This window comes from Castanea sativa, chromosome 7 (assembly GCF_040712315.1).
Source record: "Castanea sativa cultivar Marrone di Chiusa Pesio chromosome 7, ASM4071231v1".
Taxonomy (NCBI): Eukaryota; Viridiplantae; Streptophyta; class Magnoliopsida; order Fagales; family Fagaceae; genus Castanea; species Castanea sativa.
This window is the reverse complement of record NC_134019.1, coordinates 30,845,403-30,869,837: the sequence shown is the minus strand read 5'-3', so window position 1 is coordinate 30,869,837 and position 24,435 is coordinate 30,845,403. Positions and strand designations below refer to the sequence as shown.

General features: G+C 39.8%; 2 protein-coding genes and 2 pseudogenes across 3 annotated transcripts; all 4 read right to left on the bottom strand.

The window, feature by feature from the left end:
• Window positions 1-301: 301 nt before the first annotated feature.
• Window positions 302-2,480, bottom strand: LOC142642790 (scopoletin glucosyltransferase-like). Of its 2 annotated transcripts, XM_075817217.1 has the most exons (2): window positions 1,530-2,480; window positions 302-1,400 (listed from the first exon to the last, which is right to left on the bottom strand). In XM_075817217.1, the coding sequence occupies exons 1-2, from the start codon at window positions 1,918-1,920 to the stop codon at window positions 511-513; spliced, it is 1,281 nt and encodes a 426-aa protein (XP_075673332.1). In that variant the 5' UTR covers window positions 1,921-2,480; the 3' UTR covers window positions 302-510. The 2 variants fall into 2 exon arrangements, with proteins under 2 accessions (XP_075673332.1, XP_075673331.1); XM_075817216.1 differs by having other exon boundaries at window positions 302-2,480.
• A 3,696-nt stretch (window positions 2,481-6,176) lies between these two features.
• LOC142644306 (scopoletin glucosyltransferase-like) lies at window positions 6,177-7,788 on the bottom strand (annotated as a pseudogene).
• A 7,879-nt stretch (window positions 7,789-15,667) lies between these two features.
• Window positions 15,668-16,375, bottom strand: LOC142644305 (uncharacterized). Its single transcript, XM_075818948.1, has one exon. It carries the CDS (start codon window positions 16,373-16,375, stop codon window positions 15,668-15,670), a length of 708 nt encoding a protein of 235 aa, XP_075675063.1.
• Window positions 16,376-21,367: 4,992 nt separating this feature from the next.
• LOC142642043 (scopoletin glucosyltransferase-like) lies at window positions 21,368-24,074 on the bottom strand (annotated as a pseudogene).
• Between the last annotated feature and the right edge of the window lie 361 nt (window positions 24,075-24,435).

The following is a 24,435-nucleotide window of genomic DNA, read 5'->3' as shown; positions in this document are numbered from 1 at the left end:
TTATGGCAGCTTTTTGGCGAGTTTTAGGAAAGTTGTGTAAAATCTTGTCAATTGAATGGTTGATCTTGCAAATGAAATCCTAAATTTTCGATTTGTTTTTAATAACATAGAGTAGACAAATAATGTTTAAATAAAGTAGTAAAAAAAGCATAGAAAGTCCATTGCTTGTAAAAGAAAGAAATGGACCAGGCAAAAAAAGGAAAGAGTGACTTCTTAGGTTAAATTTAGCTAAAAATCTGGCCTAATCCCATGCAAAATGTTATAAAAGTTGAAACTTAAAGAACTAGCAGACAACTAGACATTTATCTCCAACTTAGTATAGTATTATTAATTTTGATTGGACTATCGATCCCAAATTTCTAGGACCACGTCCTACAATTATTGAAGAACAACTAAGCGAGTAAAAATAACACACTCTAAATAACAAGGATAATATATATATATATATATATATATATATATATATATATATGATTAAAGAGCCATACTGGCAATTTTTAGCGCCAGAGATCAAGGGCAATGCAACCTTAATTCTTCAATTAAAGCATTCAAATCAGAGTATGATGATCCTCCTTCTTCAACGGCCCTCCTTGCCATCTCTCCAAGTGCCTTGGCTCTGGCCGCTTCTTCACCAACCAAAATTTGCCTCATTGCCTTCTCTATTGCTTCCCTCTTGATACCGTCTACCACCCAAGTCCATTGTTGAGCACCAACACTAATTCCAATTTTCAGTACTTGAGTTATCAACTTCTCATTGTAAAACTGCTCAGCAGCCATAGGCCATGTGACCATAGGCACCCCTGAAGCCACTCCTTCTAAGGTCGAGTTCCACCCACAATGAGTCACAAATCCTCCAACTGCTTGATGATCAAGAATCAAAACTTGGGGTGCCCAACCTCTTATAATTAATCCTTTACCTTCCATTCTTTTCTCAAATCCTTTAGGTAGCCAATCTTCCTCTTCTTTCTCATTTTTGCCTTTCCTCACAACCCAAATGAATTGTTGTTCTGAAGCCTCAAGACCCATTGCAAGTTCGAAAAGCTGAGAATCACTAAAATTTGGCATACTCCCAAAACAAATATAAATAACCGAATTGAGTTTCTTTGTACTAAGCCACTTTAAACATTCATGTTCATCAATGGTAGCTTCCTTTCCCCTTTGGGCTTTATCTTCAGCATCCTTGTTGCATAGTGAAACTGGACCTATATGCCATGCTTTTATTCCCAAAACTTTCCTGTAATGATCTGCATAAGCCGGCTCAAGCTCATAGAAGCTGTTAACAACCATCCCATAGCTAGTAAACTGTGACTCCATAGCTTCTTTCAACAACTTGGAAAAGTCTGTTTCAACTTCTTGCAGAGTGAAATCAGGAAGTTGCATCCTTGTCAACTTTATCTCTCCTGGAAAACCAGGAATGACAAAAGAATCAGAATCAGAGAAAACTTTCTTGTGGGGTTCATATAGTTTCAGACTATGTTGTGAAGACAGGTAAAAAAAACCAGTTCCCCCGAAAACAAGTCTAGGAATACCAAATTTAGCTGCAACATCAGTTGCCCATGGAAAGAACATGTCAGCAACAAGGCAACTAGGTTGGTAATCTTGTAGTAGTTGCCCAAGTGGTTGTTGGAGCATTTTAGTGGCTTTGATAAATTTGTGAGACATATCTAGGGAAGTCACTGAGTCAATATTCTCACATCCTTCAGGCAGGCCAGCCTCTACAGCCGGGAACTTGATGATTTGGATATCAACGTTGGTGCCGCGAGTTTTGGAGAATATAGGCACGTTGCGAGGAGTAGTGACAATCGTTGCCTTCACACCTCGCTCTGCGAATAGCTTGGCCATGTCCATCGTTGGTATCAGGTGGCCATGGCCCATCAAAGGGAAGAAGAATATGTGAAGCTGACGACTTTTGCTACCCATTACACCCGGGAAAAATGGAGAGGTTATTAGGCTAGGCTATATTTTGCAGTGTCGGTATGAGAAATTACCAAGTTCTTACAATGCTGATTTGATTTGAGTTTGACTGGCAGGACACAACCAGCCCGGGACAGAGCTATTGTTGGACTGAGGGGATTTCTACGCCACTACCAAAAAAAAAAAACCGAACTTATGGCAGAAGACCTCAAAACTGAGAAGTTGGGCAGCGGCACTGCAGCAGAACAGCAGTGTAGCAAAAGCAAAGACAGACCAGTGCACCACGCCTGACGCCACCGGCCACCACTAGTCCACCGCAGCAATCAGCACCGCCCAAAGGCCCCAAACCTGGTAACATTTTATCCCTCTCTCATATCTGAATCTCTAATGCTTGGTTAATTGGTTGATTAACTTATATTTAATCATATATGTTGACATTGTTGTGAAGAAAATTGAAAAAGAAGCAGAGCTGAGAGACTCCACCTCATCCCAAAAATAGAAGAAGAGACTAGAAAAAAAGAGTCAGAGAGAGAGAGAGGTAGACTCTGAGTTGACTCCATCTTTGATCTTTCTCTTTCAATCTTTAATAACGCCAGTCATATATTTTTTTTGTAATAAATGGTGGTCAGGTGGTGTTTTGTCTCTACTCTCTAGTCTAGTGACTAACAACTGTGAACTATGTAGAACAACACAATGGCATGTGATGTTCTGACAGTTCTGTGCACTTTAGCGTAGATTTATAGTTTTGTTTGGTAGTGCTGTTGTCTATTAGTGTGTTTAAAAAATTTGAAAGATTTATGAAAGGTGGTTTGCGGATTGGTTTGAGGTAGGATTTTTGTAATTTGAGATTTTTATAAATTTTTGAAATAAGAGTAAAAAAGTATGTGAAAATGTGTGTAATATTGTTTAAAATATAAAAATGTGAGTTTTAGATGAGTACCAAATAGACCCTTAATATTTTGTCTCACTTATTAGCTAATCCCTTAAGTCCCAAACTTTGATTTAGAAAACGCTTTGACTCTCGGACACTTCAAAATGGGTTGTGTGTTCATATTCGACACGTATCAGATATGGATACGCCTCAAACACTTTTACATGTCAAAAATTATAAGATTCAGTTATTAATAAACGATGATCTTTTAAGTATTGATAGGTTAGATTTTTTCAATTAATTATATTTTAAACATAACTTAATAGCCATGGAGTTACTTTATTATCCAATATTGCTCTTAAATTGATATATGTTTGAAAATATATGAAAAATAAATGCTTAACAATATTTAAAACACACAAATAAAAATATGTTTAATAATTAATCAATATACGTATTCTCGCCATATCGTATCCTAATTTTTCATAAATTAGTGTATTATCGTTGTATCCATACCTATGTTCATGTTCATGTTTCCTAATAAAACTATATTAATTAAACCACTGTTTTAAAAACCAAACTAGACCGGCCGGTTTAATCGGGAGCCAGTCTAGTTCGGTTAAAACTCCCAAAGCAAGTAAAAACCAAGGTTGAACTGAAAATTTTAAAAAAAGGTTAGATGCCCGGTTTGGTTTTTAAAACCATGAATTTAACAATTTGGACATGTGGTTTTGATGGTTGCACTCTGCACAGTGCACATTTGGGGTTTAAAAAAATATATCACTTTTACCGCTAATGTTAACCTTCTTAGAACATTGACATCAAATGTGCTAAAAAAATTAGTTTTTAACACGTTAAAAAATTACTTTATCTATTTTAACACCTCACTTTACAATATACCACACATCAAATCTTTTTTTTTTTTACGTACAACTCATTAAAATAATATAAATAATTCATTAAATAATATAAACAACCAAACATATTAATAAAATTCATTAAAAAAATAAGAGTGAGAAGTACGGAGGGGAGAGACAATAAAATCATTTAAAAATAAATAAGAGCTGCTACTGTGAACTCTTACTGTAGGTGTAGCAACTCTTATTGTATGTAACTGAATATATAAAAAAATTTAGATATAACACTTTTGATGTAGTGTGATTTTTATAGCTTGAAGTGCTAAATAGTTTTTGAGTAGTTTCACCACCATTTACTATTTTAGCTTCACTAATACAAATGCTCTTATACAGTCCTAACCCATTTTTGCGTGTGCCTACCCTTAAAAAACACAATAAAACAAACCAAATAATGCTCTCAAAAAAAAAATAAAAATAAAAATAAAAAAACTCACAGACACACCAAAAATAAAACATAGATTTGAGAATCAATTACTCTCTCTCTCTCCACGACATTCTTAGAAACAGTAGGGTTTTTTTTTTTTTTTTTTTTTTTTCAACTTCTAAGATCTGAAAAATAAAAATCTCCTAATACCATTCACCTTTCTTTTCTTCTTTATTTGTTCTCTATTTTTCCAACCTTTGTCTTCTCTCCCTATTTCCTTTCATTCCTCATCTTCTCACTTTCAAGTCTAAGACTTCGTTTGGGAGTTCATAAGGGAATGAAATAGAATGGAAATAAATTATTATAAAAGAATTTAATGGAATATATTTAAATAAGGGAAATGAATGTGAAAAAAAAATTGAATGTAATGGAATTAATTAACTTTATTTAGATGTTTTAAAATAAAGGAATAGAAAAAAATAAAAATAAATGGAATATAAGTAACTTTTTTTTAGAGTAATATAAAGGGAAATGAATTGAATCATTTTATGACAATATTAATAATAAACCCCTATTTTAAAATGAATGGCTATATATATAGGGGTATTTTTAAAGAATTAGTAAAAAATTTATTAAATCTAATTGTATTCCCTCTAATTCCTCTCAATTTTAGAAAGAATGAAAATTTGAGGTTTTAAGAAAATAGAGAAGAATAAGTATTCCCTCTTACGGTCCTACTTATTCTATTCCCTCCCACTTAAACTTTTAAACAAGGAAATGGATTTCATTCCCTCCATCACAACTCCCAAACAAGGAAATTGAAGAATATTCTAAAATTTATTCTTTTCATTTCTTTTTATTCCCTCCTCACAAACAAAGGCTAAGTTATGTTAAGTGGATAACGAGGAAGCAGACAACTTGGTTTATTGATGGAGGCATTAAGGGGTGGGACTTGACCAAAGGGCAACTATGGAAGCTTCTTGGTGAGTTTTAGTAAAGCTGTGGACTGAGGTGTTTCTTTCAGTGTTATGGAGTTGTTGTTACTTGTTAGAGCACTAGTTAGCACCATCAAATACTAAAATGTGGCTATATTGGTGGAGCCAAAATTATATTTTTTGGTTCCACAGCTAATGTGCATAGCTACTTTTGGCTATGCATTGTAATTCATATGTAATATATATATATATATATATATATGTAGAGAGAGAGAGAGAGAGAGAGAGATAGAGAGAGAGAGAGAGAGAGAGAGTTGGGTTCAAGTTACATCTGGTGTAACTCAAAGCAATGTTACATCACATAATAACTTGTTATTGAATTAATATTTTGAAAATCTAACCGTTGAATTATATGTTCTGTATGTTTTTAATATGCATGCCAATTTTCATATCAATCAGATGCTATTAACCATTTGATCCATAAACTCATATTTTATGTATTATTTTAAACTACAAAAATTTGAATTTTAACAATTGATTGATGACATAGATATTAATTTTTTATCATCTTGAAATTTTGCAAGCATAAAGAATATACAAAGATAATGTAATCTAACGGTAGATTTGTCAATATTTGCATCCAATTAAAAAATATTGAGTGGTGTAAAATTGCTTAGAGTTACCCCAGATGTAACTTGAACCCAACTCATATATATATATATATATATTATTAAATTGTTGTGTTCACACTACTTTTGAATAAAAAAATCTCTTTTGGTTGTGTTCGCACTTCTATTTAATGAATTTTTCATATTATTTTAATCAAATAGCTAAAAGTTTAAATTTATTGATGTTAAGTGGATTGTAAAAATAGATAAAGTAATTTTTTGTGGAGCTATATTGTTAAATTTATGGCTTTACCAATGTGAATGCAACATGTTTGGGCTTCATTGGTGGCTGGGTCACAGCAGTTTGAGTATTAAATTTGTAGGTTTGATTGGTGGTTGCTAATGGTTTGGGTGATTTTTTTTTTTTTTTTTTTTGGGTAAATAACTAACATTTAACAATTAAAAAGTACGACGCTAGTAAAGTAAAAAATGGACTATGCTACAAATGGAAAAAATTACCTTTAAGCTAAATTTAGCTAAAATTTGTGTAATCCTATGCAACGCAACTTATAATATTATAAATTCTAGTAGGTAAGTAGACACATATTTCCAATTTATTTTAAACACATCCTACAATTATTGAAGAAAAATTAAGTGAGTAAAACTCACACGCACTAAGCAACAATGATAAATCTTTTTTTTTTTTAATGATGAAAAAACCATATTGGAATTTCTTGTGTCAAATAAGATAAAAAAAAAATGCAACCTTAATTCTTCGATTAAAGTATTCAAATCAAAGTAGGATGATCCCTCTTCTTCAACAGCCCTCTTTGCCATCTCCCCAAGTACCTGGGCTCTGCCTCTCATTTCCTCTGCTTCTTTACCCACCATAATTTGCTTCACTACCTTCTCAATTGCATTCCTATTGATACTATCTCCCACTACTCTTATCCATTGTCAAACACCAACAACAACCCCAATTTTCAGAACCTGAGTTACTAACTTCTCATTGTAAAACTGCCCAGCACTCAAAGGCCAAGTGACCGTAGGCACCCCTGCAGTCACTCCTTCCAAGGTCGAATTCCACCCATAATGAGTCACAAATCCTCCAACTGCTTCATAGTCAAGAATCAACACTTGGGGTGCCCAACCTCTTAGAATTAGTCCCTTGCCTTCCATTCCTTTCTCAAATCCTTTAGGCAACCAATCTTCCTCTTCTCTTTCATTTTTTCCTTTCTTCGCAACCCAAATGAATTGTTGTTCAGAAGCATCAAGGCCCATTGCAATCTCCATGAGCTGAGAATCACTAAAGTTTGCTATACTCCCAAAACATATGTAAATGACAGAATTGGGTTTCTTTGTACCAAGCCACCTCAAACATTCATGTTCATCAATGGAGGATTCCTTTCCCCTCTGAGCTTTATCTTCAGTATTCTTGTTGCATAGTGAAACTGGACCTACATGCCATGCGTTTCTTCCCATAACCTTCTTGTAATGCTCTGCATAAGCCGGCTCAAGCTCATAGAAGCTGTTAACAACCACCCCATAGCTCCTCAATTCTGATCCCACAACTTCTTTCAACAACTTGGAAAGGTCCGTTTCAACTTCAAGCTTAATGAAGTCAGGAAGTTGCATCCTTGTCAACTTTATCTCCCCGTGAAAGTTAGGAATGACAAAAGGTTCAAAATCATATGAAACTTTCTTGTGAGGTTCATATTGTCTCAAGCTAAGGTCAACAGACAAAGAAAAAGAACAGGTCCCATGGAAAACAAGCCTTGGAATACCAAATTTAGCAGCAATATCAATTGCCCAAGGAAAGAACATGTCGGCAGCAGGCAACAAGGTTGGAAATCTTGTAGTAGTTGCTCGAGTGGTTATTGGAGCATCTTAGTGGCTTTGAAAAATTTGTGAACCATTTCTATAGAACTCGCTATTGAGTCAATATTCTCACATCCTTCTGGCAGACCAGCCTCTATAGCCGGAAACTTAATGATTTGGATATCAATATTAATGCCTCGAGTTTTGGAGAATGAGGCACATTCCGAGGAGTAGTGACTAAGGTTGCCTTCACCCCTCGTGCTGTAAATAGCTTTGCCATGTCCATGGTCGATATCAAGTGGCCATGGGCCATGAAAGGGAAGAAGAATACGTGAAGCTGACAACGACTTTCGCTAGCCATAACACCCCGGAAGCCAACAAAGATAATCAGGATCCAGCGGAAATAAAGAGATTATGCTAGATTATACAGTGTTCTTATAAGAAATTTGTTAGAAATTGATGATGAAGAAAAATCAACCAGTTGTCACGTGGTCCTCACTTTACTCGAAACAACACCTGCACAACAACAGACAAGACCAACAAAGGGCACCAGTGTGGTGCCGGCCAAAAACCCTATGAAGGTCAAGTTAGAACTTCTTTTCTTCTTCACAACCCTAGAGTGCTAGAGCTGAAGTGAATTATACGTACCATGGCTTATGAGGGTTTTAGGGTATATATAGTAGTGTGGATCCAAAATAAGCGCCTTGGTGAGGAAGTACTTTCCTTCTAGGAGAGTAATTTATGGATTTTACGTATCACCTAGAGCCATTTTCCTTATAGGAATCTTCTTGACTAAGGCCAAACGTGTAGCGCAAGAACTTTCCTTATATGCGCGTACGTGGAGGACAAGATAAGTTATGGATGAAGGATGGCTTATCCCTTTCAGCTTTTACTTCCTAAGGTCGTCAGCCTACGTATGTCTCCGGGAAGGCTGTCAGCTTACGTATGTCTCCGGGAAGGTCGTCAGCTTAGGACCTTCAGCCTTGACTCCGTCAGCTTTTCTTCCTTCAGCCCAACGCCGTCAGATATGAGGCGGAGCCGCGGACGTCGAAAGGGGATGGTTTAGTGATCAGAGCTGATGGGCCTGCTACTCCTGTCAGCTACCTTAAGGTATTAGTAACTTGTACAATTATCCTCATCAGCTACTTCTTACTCCATGACCCCGTCAGCTGTAGCTAACGGGTTATGGAGTTGACGTTATTGGGAAATCCACTCATGCGTGGTAATTCGTACCATCTTCATTAAATGGTGGGACACATGGCTTGGACTGATTGGCTCCGTGCCTGGACGAGCGTGTCGCTTCGTCTTCCGTGCCCCCTTTCACCTATATATATTTCATTTTCCCTCTTATTTCCAACTTTTCACACCTTGCTGATTTCGAGAGAAAGAGAACGTCACCACTGATCTTTTTACTCCGTCAACCAGATTGCCGTCAACTTTGTGAGACCGTCCTTTTACTCGTAAGTTCCCTTTACTTTACCTTTTTATTTTTCTAGTAATGCCCTTTAGTGAAGTCGTCTGCCTAGGCTCTTAGAATAAAACCCGTTGTTTGTAGGTAGTTAGATGTCTAGGGAGACGACGAGTGATCAATCGTCGATCCGCGACAGGGCGGGTTACGACGAGGTCTTCCAATCAGGCCGTGAGCCTGAGGAGGTCCTATCCTGGTCATCAGAAAGGGAAATGTCAACTCCTTCTTCTGACGAGGAAGTAGGGAGTTCTAGAGAAAGTGAGGTGAGCGAGGACAGTGGAGAAAAGAAGGTAGGTGACGGAGACCAAAGGATCAATGAAGAAAAAGGAAGTACCAGTGATGGGGGTGGGAGTGACGGTGACGAGGAAACCTTAGAGAGTACCTCGGGAGCTTCTGGTGATGATCATCCTTTCATCCTACCCCCAGAATGGTCCGTCAACAAATTCCTTCCGGCGATGTCGGAAAATATTTTCAAAAGTTTGCGGTACCGTTACCAAATACCAGACGATATCCCAATTCACCTCCCCGAGGAAGGTGAGAGATGTTATTCGAGACGAACCGCGGATGTCGGCATGTATGATGCCATGTTCACTGCCAGATTAAGGCTACCACTGACAGCATTACATCATCAGCTGGCTAATTTTCTGGGGATATCCGTCAGCCAGATTGCCCCTAACGCTTGGCGAACCTTCATTGGTGCCGAGATCCTGTGGGGTCGTCTGAGTGGTGGGAACCGTCAGTTAACCCTGGATGAGTTCTTTTGGTGCTACCGCCCTCAGCATATCTCTTCGTCAAAGGGGGTGTATCATTTCACAGTAAGGGAAAAAGAGTTAAAGTTGGTATCAGACATGCCCGATTCCAATAGGAAGTGGAAAGACAGATATTTCTTTGTAGAGGGGACGAACTGGGTATGCCATTAGGAGGAGTGGGAGTCAATGCCTCATGGCTTTTTTGACAACACTTGGGCATATGTTAGGAACTCAGGTTGGTCCGTCGGCTTTTTTACTTCGTCTACTTGTTCGGTCCTTTAACCCGTCTCCTTTTTGTTTCAGCTAACAACCGTCCACGCATTACCGCTGAACAAGAGGATTTTATCCATCGGGTGACGGCTATCCCCTTGGACGAGCGGAAGTGTCAGGACCTAATTACACTAGATACTTTACATTTGTATTGTGGCGGTCCCGAGCCGACAGAGGAGGCTTGCAAACTAAACGCTTATTCTCGCCGGCGTGAGTATCTCCCCATTTCTTTCGTCTGCATCCTGACGCTGTTTCTTTTCTAACATTCTCTATCTTTTGTAGAAATGGAGTCAACTAGGCAAAGAGTACGGGCTGCCGCTTCTGCCAAGAAGAAGGAACAGGAGAAGGCTAGGGGTGAGTTGACACCGCTGTCTGCCCCGAAGCCCGTTGGGAGGACATGAGCCAAGAGGAAACCTGACGGCAAGGATGACCGTCCCGGGAAGAAGGTTACCATGACTCCTAGGAATAAATCTTCAAAGAGGCCGTCACCTCCCAAGTCCGTCCATGGGGTAGGTAAAGGGCCGATGACCTCGTCAGGCCTCGTCACCCAGGGATCCGTATGCCGCCTTTTAACCCACAAAGACTATGCTGTGGAAGTGACGGAGTCCATTTTAAAGGATGAAGAGATGGACCCTTGTACTGAGTAGGCCACTGACGAGATAGGGGCGTCAGGCCTGTTTGATCTTACCAAGGTATGCCTCTCTCTTTACTTTGGTGCCCAACCAGTTTTAATATTCTGATGTTGTTTTTTTTTTTTTTCTTTGGCCATGCAGGCTATGGTTCGTATGAAGGCTTTGTCAGAGAGGTGCTCTGCCAAGGAGGGGGTGATTGCCCGTTTGCATGAGTGTATCAAGTACTTGGCTGACGGCCAAGCGCAATACAAGGATGCGAACCGTGTCCAGGGTACAAAGCTGAAGGATTTAAAGGAGAAGCTGGCGGAGGAAAGTCATCGACGGAAGCTGGAAGAAGAAGCCAAGCTGACGGCGGAAAAGGAGCTGAAGTCCATCCTAGTCCAGGTGGAAACAGCTAGGAGCGACGCTATGACGAAGTTTAAGGACTCGTCATCCTTCATAGACGCTTGTGCCGCCTACTTTGGTGACAGGTTTGAGGACTGCTTGAAACAAGTAAAATCTGTTCATCCTGACTTAGATTTACCCAAGATTTCCATGGATGAGTCCATCCCGTCAACCCTTGTAGGCGACACCATCAATGAGGAAGGTGATGATGCTAACTAGAGGGATGACAGCGTCGTTCTTGCTCAGCCAGTCGTAGACAAGCCCATCACTTTGACTCCAGCAAATCCTCATGGCGACGATCTAAATGCCGTCAGCCCTTCTATTCCTTGCGCCCAGCCCTTTATTGCTGAAGATGACGGAAGGTCTCAAGATCCCCCCACTTCGTGAACTTCAACGTTTCTCTCTCTCTCTCTTTTTTTTTTTTTTTTTTTAAGGTGTAGACAAATTTTAATGCTTGACGCCCGTTTCTCTGGGCTTTTGTAAAGACATTGTTTGTGTTAATCTTGATATGTTGTTTTACATTCAAAGCATGTTTCTCTCTTTTTATATTCCAAGTTAAAACTACTTGCTCGTGATGAGCCCGTCAGCCTATGGGTGACGGTGTTGTTTCTCTGTTGTTTATCAAAGTAATAACGGAGTCAACCTCCTTTTAGCTGAGACTTCGAGCTGTTTTTATCAATCCGTCAGCCTTATGGGCGGCGGCGTCGGATCAAAACTTAGTTGTATGCTTGTCAGGTTTTAACGGCATCAGCTTTCTTAGCTGATTCAATACAACTCACTTGTTTGCCATATATTCGTCACTTTTATGAGCAACGTCGTCAGCTTTCTTTTAGCCGATTAATAAATTATTTAAGATGTTTGCCATATATCCGTCACTTTATATATGACGGCATCAGCTTCTTTGGCTGACACTGGTAGGTGACGAGTTCAGCTTTTTCTTTGTTGATTATTCATCAACTTCATGGATTCTAGTTTAGAGTTTATTTATTTTATAGGTTTTATAACGGATTTGTCCTCTTTTTGGACGTTATACTGAACCTGTCACTTTGTTTCCCCTGTCCACTTTGTGTACTTAGTGATAAGGTCGTCCACTTTGTGGACTTAGCAATAAGGCCGTCCACTTTGTGGACTTAGCAATAAGGTCGTCCACTTTGTGGACTTCGTGGTAGATTTGCCCATTTTGTGGACTCAAAAGATAGGGTCGTCCACTTTGTGGACTTTGGTGATAAGGTCGTCCACTTTATGGACTTAGTAATAAGGTTGTCCACTTTGTGGACTTGCTGTCTCCTTGAAGACATAACAAGTTTACTAGTCATTTATGAATAAAATTCCTCTTATTATGATGAATGCATAAGTAGAACTTTGTTCCAAAAAGAATAAACTTGCAGCCCTTTGGGCTTAAAATATGTTGTAGACAAGAATAAACTAGGACAAATAATTAAAAGACATAAACTAATAATGAAGAATAGTGTTCTACATGCTATCTTTTACTGGTAGTACTTCCTGAGATGTTCGGCGTTCCATGGGTGGCGTAGCCTCTGCCCGTCAAGTGTTTCTAAGTGATAGGTGCCCTTTCTTAGCCATGATGTAATCTTGTAGGGTCCTTCCCAGTTTGGGCCAAGCTTTCCTTGTGTGGGATCTCTGGCGGCGCTCATCACTTTCCTTAAAACGAGGTCTCCGACTTTGAAGTCTCGATGCTTGACTCGGGAGTTGTAGTGTTTGGCCATGAGGTCCTAGTATCGTGCGAGTCTTCGCTCAGCCATCGCCCTTACCTTGTCAGCTAGATCTAGCTGTAGACGTAGCTCTTGGTCATTTCTTCCCTCGTCGTGATTGTCCACCCTATAACTCGTGAGTCCTATCTCAGCTAGGATGACCGCTTCACTCCCGTATGTTAGCTGGAACGGAGTTTCTCCCGTGGGAGTCCTTATTGTCGTTCTGTATGCCCATAGTACACTGGGCAGCTCTTCAGGCCATATGCCCTTTGCCCCCTCAAGCCGAGTCTTGATGATTCGAAGCAAGGATCAGTTTGTGACTTCAACTTGTCTGTTTGCTTGAGGATGGGCTAGGGAGGAATAGTGGTTCTTGATTCTTAGCTCTGAGCAGAAGGCTCGGAAAGAGTCGTTGTCAAATTGTTTACCGTTGTCCGAGATCAAGACTCTTAGAATTCCATACCTGCAAACAATGTTTTTCCATACATTCTTTTCGGTGATCGTGGCTAAGGCTTCAGCGTCGACCCATTTGGTGAAGTAATCGATATCGACAAGGAGAAACTTCAGCTGCCTTACTGCTATTGGGAATGGTCCCATGATATCCAACCCCCACTGGGCGAATGGCCATGGGGCGGTTATGGGGGTCAACTCTTCCGTCAGCTGTCTAATGATATTGTTGAACCTTTGACATTTGTCGCAAGCTTTTACATAAATCTGGGCGTCATTTTGCATTATTGGCCAGTAGTATCCGGCCCGAATCAACTTATGTACCAATGACCGTGACCCTGAGTGGTTGCTGCATATCCCCTCGTGTACTTCTCTCATAACATAGTCTACTTCTTCGAGACCCAAACATCTTAAGTACGGTCGAGAGAAGCCCCTCTTATATAGGACGTCCTTTATCAGGACGAACTGTGCTGACTGGACCTTCAGCTTCCTCGCGGCCTCCTTCCCGTCAGGCAGCGTACCATCTTTTAAGTAGGAGATCAGGGGGTGGTCCAATTGTTTTCAGAACCAATCTCTTGTATATTGACAACATCTATTAGTGGTGAAGGTTGAATAAAAGATAGTACCTTGTCGATGGTGATCATAGACTCTGCAAACGCGGTTTTGGCAAGACGATCGGCCTGCTCGTTTTCTCCTCTTGGGATTTGGACTATCTTGGCCTACAGCCCATCTATCCTCCTCTTCACTTGCTCTCAGTACTTCTTCATCTTTTCGCCCTTGCACTTGTACTCGCCGTTCACTTGGCTTGTAACGACCTGGGAGTCGCAGTGAATAACTACGTTCACGGCCTCTACAGCTTTGGCAAGGTCTAAACCTGCTATCAGGGCTTCGTACTCAGCTTCATTATTAGTTGTAGGGAAATTGAGACGAATCATACATTCGATCTCGTCGCCTTCTGGAGATTTAAGTACGATCCCTGCTCCACCAGCCTTCTTGTTGGACGACCCATCTGTAAAAACGCTCCATTAGGGATTTTTTGCCTCCTCGCCTTCCACGCTGGTGAGCTCCGCAATGAAGTCGGCAACCACTTGTCCCTTGATGGCGGTGCAGGGGCGATATTATATGTCAAATTCGCTCAACTCTATTGACCACAATGCCATTCGTCCGGCGGCTCCAAGACTACCCATTGCTTGCCGTAAAGGTTTTTCAGTTAAGACGACTATCGTATGGGCTTGGAAGTATGGTTTGAGTTTACGGGCCATCGTGACTAGAGCGAAGGCGAGTTTTTCCATGGGGAGATATCTTTCTTCTACACCATGCAGCGCCTTGCTGGCGTAGTACACGGGCCTTTGGACCCTGTCGTCTTCTCTAACTAAGGCCGCACTGACGGCAGCCGGGGAGACAGCCAGATAGAGGAATAGTTCTTCTCCTGGTTGCGAGGGACTTAGCAATGGCAGCGAAGAGAGGTAGACCTTCAAGTCTTCGAACGCTTGTTGACATTTGGCCGTCCATTCAAAGGATTTTTTCAGTGTGTGGAAGAATGATAGACACCTATTCGTTGCCCTCGACACGAATCTGTTAAGCGCGGCGACCCTGCCATTAAGGCTTTGTACTTCCTTTATATTTTTAGGAGGCGTCATCCCCATTATGGCCCGAATCTTGTCCGGGTTAGCCTCGATGCCTCTTTGAGATACCATGTACCCTAAGAACTTTCCCGCCGTCACTCCGAAGGCACACTTGCCTGGGTTCAGCTTCATGTTGTAGGAGCGAAGAGTATCAAAGGTTTCTTTGAGATCCTCCAAATGATCTTCTTTCCTTCAACTTTTAACTAACATGTCGTCGACATATACTTGGACATTTCTTCCAATCTGTCGTGCAAACATCTTGTTTATGAGCCTCTGATAGGTTGCGCCAGCGTTTTTCAAGCCAAAGGGCATGACTTTGTAACAAAAAAGGCCTTGGCTTGTTACGAATGAAGTCTTCTCCTGATCAGCTTCGTCCATTCGAATTTGGTTATATTCGAAAAATGCATCCATGAAGCTCAGTAGCTGATGTTGGGCCGTGGAGTCCACTAGGATGTCGATCCGCGGGAGGGGGTAGCTATCCTTGGGGCATTCTTTGTTTAGGTCCGTGAAGTCGACACACATCCTCCATTTTTTGTTGTTCTTTTTGACCATTACGACGTTTGCCAACCAGTCAGGGTAGTAAACTTCCCTGATAAATCCTGCCTCTTGATGTTTGCGGACTTCTTCTGCTACTGCCTGACACGTTCAACCTGTGTACCATGACTGACGGGTCAATTCCTAGCATGTCTTCGTGGCTCCATGCGAACACGTCCCGATTTTCTTTTAAGAAGGTCGCTAGTTCTTGACACACCGTCGGGTCTGCCAAGGTGCTGATTTTGGTCATCCGCTCTGAGTGGGATTCGTCAAGAAGTACGTCTTCGAGCATCTCAACGGGCTCTGTCTCCACCTGACATTCCTCTATGTTCATGGCCTGAATGTGGTCGTCCATCTCCATCACGGCTACGTAACATTCATGTGCGGCTACTTGATCTCCTCTCAATTCTCCTACTCCACAATCAGTAGGGAATTTTATCATCAAATGGTATGTTGAGGGTTGGACGACCTATGATGGCATTGTAGGCTGACGAGCAATCGACTACAAGGAATGCTACATTCCTAGTGATCCGCTGTGGGTAGTCTCCAATGGTTAATGCCAAAGTGACGACGCCAAGTGGAAATACCCTCGCTCCTCCAAAGCCGAGGAGCGGGGCGTTAGTCGGAACTAGTCGTTCCCTTTCAATCCCCATCTGTTGGAAAGCGGGGTAGTAAAGGATTTCTGCTGAACTACCATTGTCGATGAGGACTCGGTGTATGTTATAGTCTCCTGCCTGTATGGTGAAGACCAGCGCGTCATCATGGGGATGGTGAAGACGCCGTGCGTCTTCTTCTGAGAATCCAATGGGGGGATTGTCAATCCGCGACATCTTAGGTGTGGAACTTGTCATCTGGATGTTCTGAATCGTTCTGAGGTATGTCTTTCGGGCTTTCTTTGATGACCCGGTGGTCATGGTGCCCCCTACAATCATCCTTATATCTCCTATGGGTTGCCTGGGGCGATCGTTGTCTCGTCGAGGAGCTTGATTTTGTGGCGGGTCTACCCTCTCCTTGCTGATGAACCTCTGTAGCCTTCCTCTTCTAATAAGAGCTTCTATTTGCTTCTTCAAGTCGTAGAAATCAGCGGTGTCATGGCCATGATCTTGATGAAAACGCCAGTATTTGTCCATTGGCCTCCTGTTGGGATCTCCCTTCAGCTTGCCAGGAAAAGTCAAAGCTCCTTCATCTTTAATCTACATTAGTACCTGGTCGATAGGAGCGTTTAGGGGAGTGAAGCTTGTGAATCTCCCTGCGGGTGGTTTATGGCATCAATCATCCCATCGTTCTTCAGTTCTAGCCTTCTTTTGCCCCTTATCCGAGCGTGCGTCTTCCTATTTTCCCCTTTTTCTAGGATTTTCTTCTCTGGCTAGTAACACATCTTCCGCGTTCATGTACTTGGTTGCCCTGTAAAATACTTCGAACATAGTCTTTGGGTCATTCTTATACAGAGAAAACAGGAACTTACCCTTCTGCAGCCCGTTTGTGAATGCTGCTACAAATATCTTGTCATTTTCCTCATCTATTAAGAGGGCCTACTGGTTAAAGCGAGCTATGTATGATCTTAGAGTCTCGTCTTCTCGTTATCTAATGTTCATCAGACACGCGGTAGACTTCTTGTGCCGGTGACTCCCGATAAAGTGTGATACGAATTGCGCGCCTAATTCCTTGAAAATGCCGATAGAATTAGGCGTCAATCTACTGTGCCAGTCCCTCGCAGGACCTTTCAACGTGGTGGGAAAAACCCTACACATGATCTCATTCGGTGCACCCTGAAGATGCATTAGGGTTTTGAAGGATTCCAAGTGATCCAATGGGTCCTTGGATCCGTCGTAATTCTCCACCTGAGGCATACAAAATTTTGGGGGAAGGGGACATGAACTTACGAGCGCTGTGAAAGGTGAATCAGTTCCTGGACTAGGTCATCCAAGTCGCTGGAGATTCGACCTCTAAGGGAGTTCATCATCACATCCATCCGTTCCTTCATCTCCTGCATCTCAGCTACTACGTGTGGTGGTAGGGTGTCCAAGATGGATGGCCGGTTAGTGTCTTGCCGTTCTGGTCTACTCGGAGCGTTGCTACCTTCTGGCCCTTCCGGACTTCTCCCATCCACGCTTGCACCTTTCTGGTCTTCCTCTGGTGCGCTAGGGTGCGTATTTCTCTGTCGTAGTTGCTCCTCCAGATCATGATTCTATTTGGTCAAGCGCTCAACCGCCGCCGCAAGCGTTTGGACTTGCCTTTCCAAGGCGGTGGTGTGTGGTTCGTCACCTTGATTGTTAGTTGTTACCATCGATCGAGTGAGTACCATGCAACTTTTGTCTTAGGGGTAGAGCAAAGGCTGATTACTCTCGAGTGCTGATGTTGAGTTTCCCACAAACGGCGCCAACTGATGATGAAGAAAAATCAACCAGTTGTCACGTGGTCTTCACTTTACTCGAAACAACACCTGCACAACAACAGACAAGACCAACAAAGGGCACCGGTGTGGTGCTGGCCAAAAACCCTCCGAAGGTCAAGTTAGAACTTCTTTTCTTCTTCACAACCCTAAAGTGCTAGAGCTGAAGTAAATTATACGTACCGTGGCTTATGAAGGTTTTGGGGTATATATAGTAGTGTGGATCCGAAATAAGCGCCTTGGTGAGGAAGTACTTTCCTTCTAGGAGAGTAATTTATGGATTTTACGTATCACCTAGAGCCTTTTTCCTTATAGGAATCTTCTTGACTAAGGCCAAACGTGTAATGCAAGAACTTTCCTTATATGCGCGTACGTGAAGGACAGGATAAGTTATGGATGAAGGCTGGCTTATCCCTTTCAGCTTTTACTTCCTAAAGTCGTCAGCCTACGTATGTCTCCGGGAAGGCCGTCAGCTTACGTATGTCTCCGGGAAGGTCGTCAGCTTAAGACCTTCAGCCTTGACTCCGTCAGCTTTTCTTCCTTCAGCCCAATGCCGTCAGATATGAGGCGGAGCCGCAGACGTCGAAAGGGGATGGTTTAGTGATTAGAGCTGACAGGCCTGCTACTCCCGTCAGCTACCTTAAGGTATTAGTAACTTGTACAATTATCCTCATCAGAAATGAACATGAAAATGTGTATGTAGTCCACAAGATTTTTTTTGTATGGTGCTGAAAGGAACACATTAATTATGAATGATTATTATTTCTCAGTGCCCACACATTATTCTTGGACACTCACATCCACAAACTTATTTGTCCATTGCTGGTCATAATTTACTGGACACAACTATATGGCGATTGGTACGGGGTAATATTTTAGGATTCTCAAGAATATTTAAAAATTTCCATATTTTGTTGCAAATCAAGCTAGAGAATCAGATGCTAAGGAAATCTGGATTCCCCCCCTTAAACCCCTCTCAGTAGGAATGTTGATTTCCTTTAAAACATGTGGGAATCTAGATTCCCAAGTTTAAAGGAAATTATATTTTTTTTATAAATTAACAATTTTAACATTTTTTCCTTATCATTTAAGTATTTAGGATAAAATATAAAGCAAATTATTATGAATTAAACTCTTTTAAAAATTATTATGAAGAATAAAAACATTTGAGAATTTAAATAGTTATTTTTGTATTGTACTTGTCATTTTGAAATATTAGACTATAATTTTAATGAATTTGTCATAATTAATAGTTTATATTTGGTTTTTCATTATTTATTTAGAGGAAATTTTTTTTTTAAAGACTTGGTAGTTAACATTAAAATCTAAGGATAGAATGGAAAAAATAAATAATTCATTTAAGATTCTTAGGAATAAACCAAACATTATCATCTTACATTTCTAGGAATCTTAAGAGATTTCCAGTAAAACCAAACATAGGAATAGCTACATTCTTAGGAATGTGAATTCCTAGAAATGTGAATTTCTAGGAATGTGATTCCTAAGAATCTGGATGCCAAGAGTAATGTGAATTCTCCCGTACCAAACGCCACACTAGAGTAATGCTTGTCACGCTAACACTTATGGATCTACCGTGTCAATTTATGTTGGTGTGTCGTATTTGTATCGTATCAAGATATGAGTATCTGGCTAAATGACTCAACCTTAATATGGCCCATTTAATAATTGGGTCATGTTTCTTCAAGCCTAACACAACCTGGTAATAAAGCAAGTAGATACGACATGACCAACTTGACGTGCTTAATAAGTGAGTCGTGTTGGGTTGACACACAAAGGTAGATTTTAACACATTGCTTATTCAACATAAAGGGAGAAAGTGCTTATTCGTCATTTTATTTTTTTTGTGTAAAATTTTTTATTTTTTTTTTAACTTTAAACAATGTGTTAAAAAAAGTCAACCCAAAAAAACTGTGCATAAAACAATGAATTTTGGCTCAATAAATTGATTAAACCAAAAAAGAAGTCTAGGAACACAACAAAATGTCATGATATTTTTACAATACCTATATTTTTGGCTATGGTGACTTCTGGTTTGCTATTTTATTATTTCATTTTAGAGGTATTGTTTTACAATACCTCTTTAGACAATCTAGCTGATGTCTTCACTAAGCCTCTGACTACTTCCTTATTTTCTTCCATTGTTCACAAAATCATGGCTGCTTCTTCCCCCATTCGTTTGAGGGGGTGATGTTGACGATAATAGAAACGTTATCATTTCTTATCAAGCTAATGACACACATGGGAGAGATAAGAAGCAAGCCATGACACGAGCAATTACTTATTTAGATGATAGCATTTCATCAAGCAAAGAATTGAGACTGAAGCCAAGTGACACCATTTCTAGAGCCAGTTAGATATTTTGGAATCAAAGATTAGTTAGATATTTTGGAGCCAGAGTTAATTGGAGCGTTGATAATCAGTTAGTTAGCTCCGCATTATTTGGTGTCTGTTATAGTCCCTACAGAGAGGTCTATGCGTGTTAGGCTGGACCTATATAAGCTTTGTATATTGCTAATTATCATTTTATGCAAGAAGTTATTCAATTTATTGCAATAAGCTGATCCCAAACAAACTCTGGGTGTCAACAATCTAGCCAGTGAAGAATTAAGGGCAGCAAAATGAAATTGAAGGAACATGCATATAGACAGTACCTCTCATGCTAGGTGCCATTTAAGGAGTAATTTCCACTGATCAAACTCTAGAAGTAAGTTGTGCAGTACTCTAGCCAACTTAATACATCTATAAATAGATGTAAAGGTATGTAAACAAAATGAAAGAACACTGAATAAAATTACAATGAAATAGTTGCTCTGTTCTTATCAATACAAATATTTCCTAGAATTCTAGTTCATATCTAATATTTTGCATACACGTAACCTCTCTACGCAAAGCAAAACACTAAATTCTCCTCCTAGCGGCATAATTAAAAACTTGCACCCAACACTATCCACAAACTCTAGTTTATCTCTAACTTGTTGATCATAATTGACTGGATGCAACTGGCCGGGACTGGAGTAATACTTGTCACGCGTATGAAACCCAATGGGATCGAAAAGTTATACGTTAAACAGTATTATTACTTGCATGGATTTTTTTCCTTGGATTGGCAATGCCTCTTCTTGTAGGAATTGTATTAAGAACGTAATCTAACCCAAATATATACCGTCCAATTTGAAAGTTTTTATTAGGCTGATTTTATTTGAGTTTAGCTAGCACGACACAACCATCATCTAGATTAAAATAAAATTGATAGCGTTTTCACCACACAAAACGAAGGTAATAATGAATACAATTAGTGTCACATCAACATCTAATAAATAAATATGTAACTTTTTGTGTGATTGATATCAAATCAATTTGTAATGTAATAACATTTGGTGTTGGCAAAAGTAAAAAATGGACTAGTCTGCAAATGGAAATGTAAATTTTTAAGTTAAATTTAGCTTAAATTTGCCTAATCCCATGCAAAGACTCTAAAAGTTGAAACTTAAAAAAGAGTAGATAAGTGGACACATATATCCAACTTATAGCGTTGATATTATAACTTCTAATTGGACTAATGAACCCAATTTCTTAGAACCACATCCTACAACTATTGAAGAATAATTAAGCGAGTAAAACTCTCACACACCAACAAAGATAAATCCCCTTTTATGTTTTAATGATGAAAGAACCACATTGGAAATTTCTTGGATCGAAGGTCAAGGACTCAAGGGCAATGCAAACTTAATTCTTCAATTAAAGCATTCAAATCAGAGTAGGATGATCCTCCTTCTTCAACCGCCCTCCTTGCCATCTTCCCAAATACCTTGGCTTTGCCTCTCATTTCCTCTGCTTCTTCACGAACCATAATTCGCCTCGTTGCCTTCTTTAGTGCTTCCCTCTTGATACCACCTCCCACCATACTTGTCCATTGGTGAGCACAAACATCAACCCCAATTTTAAGTACATGAGTCACTAACTTCTTATTGTAAAATTGCTTAGCACCCATAGGCCATGTGACCATGGGTACCCCTGCACTCACTCCTTCCAAGATTGAGTTCCACCCACAATGAGTCACAAATCCTCCAACTGCTTCATGATCAAGAATCAACATTTGGGGTGTCCAACCTCTTACAATCAGTCCCTTACTTTCCATTCTTTTCTCAAATCCTTTAGGTAACCAATCTTCTTCTTTTGCTTTCTCATTTTCGCCTTTCCTCACAACCCAAATGAATTGTTGTCTAGATGCCTCCAGACCCATTGCAATGTCCATGAGCTGAGAATCACTAAAGTTTGCTATACTCCCAAAACAAACGTAAACAACCGAATTTGGTTTCCTTGTAGCAAGCCACTTTAAACATTCATGTTCATCAATGGACACTTCCTTTGTTAAATTACCGATTGTCCCAAAAGCTTAAACTACTAGGAAATGGTGAATTTAATCACTTAACCATAAGTCTAACACTCCCCCTCACTTGTGGGCCTAAACTTTCCCTTTATAAGTGGGGGCCCAACAAGTGGGAATTTAATTTTTTAAATAGGAGGTAGAGTAAAACTAGGGATCGAACTCAGGATCTCCTGCTCTGATACCATGTTAAATTACCGATTGTCCCAAAAGCTTAAGCTACTAGGAAATGGTGAATTTAATCACTTAACCATAAGTCTAACATCCTTTCCCCTCTTGGCTTTATCTTCAGCTTCCTTGTTGCATAGTGAAACTGGACCTATATGCCATACAGGGGCGGAGCCACCTTATGCATTGGGGAGGCCATAGCCCCTCCAATTTTTTTTAAAACCTCTCTAATTATAAGTAAAATTAGTCTACAATCATTTTGAGTTAAGAGCTGGCCCCCACAAGATTAAAAGATTGGCCACCCCTCCAACACATCACTCATAAAATTCTCCCCACCCCAAATCCCAACTGTGCAATGGTAAAAATTAACTCCTCTTGTCTTTCCCGTTCTTCTCTAAAGCATGATAGCCACGTCCATATTTTTCTAGTTTTTAGTTATTCAATTTTTGTGAAAGGATAATACTGAGAAGTAGTACTTTAGATTACTTGATTAAACTCATATGTATTGAATTTCAGTGTCCTTAAAAATAATATTATTGTTTGTATTTTATTAGACATGTTAAATATGTGCTTGAATTTAATTGAAGAACGTAATGTATTAAATTTAGGACATTGTACTTAAGTTTTACACTTTCTCAAAACTATTACAATATCTCCTTCCACTTTACAATTCCACAAAAGACTCTCCTCATCACTTGGCATTCTCTCTTTAGTTTCTCTACATTAATTCTTCCATAGGATGCTCTCATGTAATCACATTTTCATTAGTTTCTCCTACTTCCTTGATAAAGAGTTTTCTTATTTAAAGCTAAGCAAATATTGAGAAATACCAACTTTTTTCCTTTTTTCTTCTTCTTCTTCTTCTGCAGTTTTGTTGTATACTTATATTTGATTTCTATGAATGTTATGGACTTATGGATTTTCAAAAAAATAGGAGAAACTCAAGAAAAAAAAAGACTTAAGATGCTTAATTGGTCGATTAACTTGTTAGTATTTTGATTTTTGAGTGCTATAGAATTACACCAACAAAAAAATTCTATCAACAAGCTTGTGTTATAAATATACTGTACTTTGAGTTTTTCGTTAAATCAAAATGATAGTTTTATGTTGGCCTCCTCAAGCAAAAATTCTTGGCTACCTCCCTTATGCCATGCCTTTCTTCCCATAGTCTTCTTGTAATGCTCTGCATAAGCCGGCACAGGCTCATAGAAGCTGTTAACAACCACACCATAGCTCCTCAACTCTGATTCCATAACTTCTTTAAACAGCTTGGAAAAGTCGGTTTCAACTTCTTGGCGAGTAAAGTCAGGAAGTTGCATCCTTGTAAACTTGATCTCCCCCGGAAAATTAGGAATGACAAACGGTTCAGAATCAGATGAAACTTTCTTGTAAAGGTTCATATAGTCCCACACTATGGTTTGCACACAGAGAAAAAACAGGTCCCGTGGAAAATAAGCCTTGGAATACCAAATTTAGCAGCAATATCTGTTGCCCATGGAAAGAACATGTCGACAACAAGGCAACTAGGTTGGAGATCTTGTACTAGTTGCTCGAACGGTTGTCAAAGCATTTGAGTGGCTTTAGTGAAAGCTGGAACCATGTCTGGGAAATCCAGTGAATCAACATTCTCACATCCTTCTGGTAAGCCAGCCTCTACAGCAGGGAACTTGATGATTTGGATATCAACATTGTTGGTGCTGCGAATTATGGAGAAAAAAGGCACGTTGCGAGGAGTAGTGACAATGGTTGCCCTCACGCCACGCTCTGCGAATAGCTTGGCCATGTCCATGGTTGGTATTTGGTGGCCATGGGCCATGAGAGGGAAGAAGAATATGTGAAGTTGACGACTTTCTTTAGCCATGACACCCTGAAAGCCGGCGATAATCACAAGCTTGGGTTAAGCCTAAGGCTCGTGATAATAAATAGACTCAACCGTAGCTGTACTACATAATCACTGCCTACCGCTGTTAAGGCATAAATATTCTTCTAAAATATAAAAAGTGTTCAATTTTTTATATTTTAATCCAAAAATTTTATATCAATTTTTATAAAAATGTTTAAATATATAAAATAGTCTTGTAAATAAACAATAACTTTGTATATATACACAATTACTATTCAGTGTAAATAATTTTTTTATTCTTTTTCTCTCTCTCCTCAATCTCTTTTTTTCATTTTCTTTCTAATCTTACTCTCACAGTTACTTTTTACAGTGTTAAAGA

What these genes read in the sequence shown, in the direction of transcription:
- LOC142642790 (XM_075817216.1), bottom strand. Translation starts at nt 1,920, where the DNA reads ATGGGTAGCAAAAGTCGTCAGCTTCACATATTCTTCTTCCCTTTGATG.
- LOC142644305 (XM_075818948.1), bottom strand. Translation starts at nt 16,375, where the DNA reads ATGGACAAATACTGGCGTTTTCATCAAGATCATGGCCATGACACCGCT.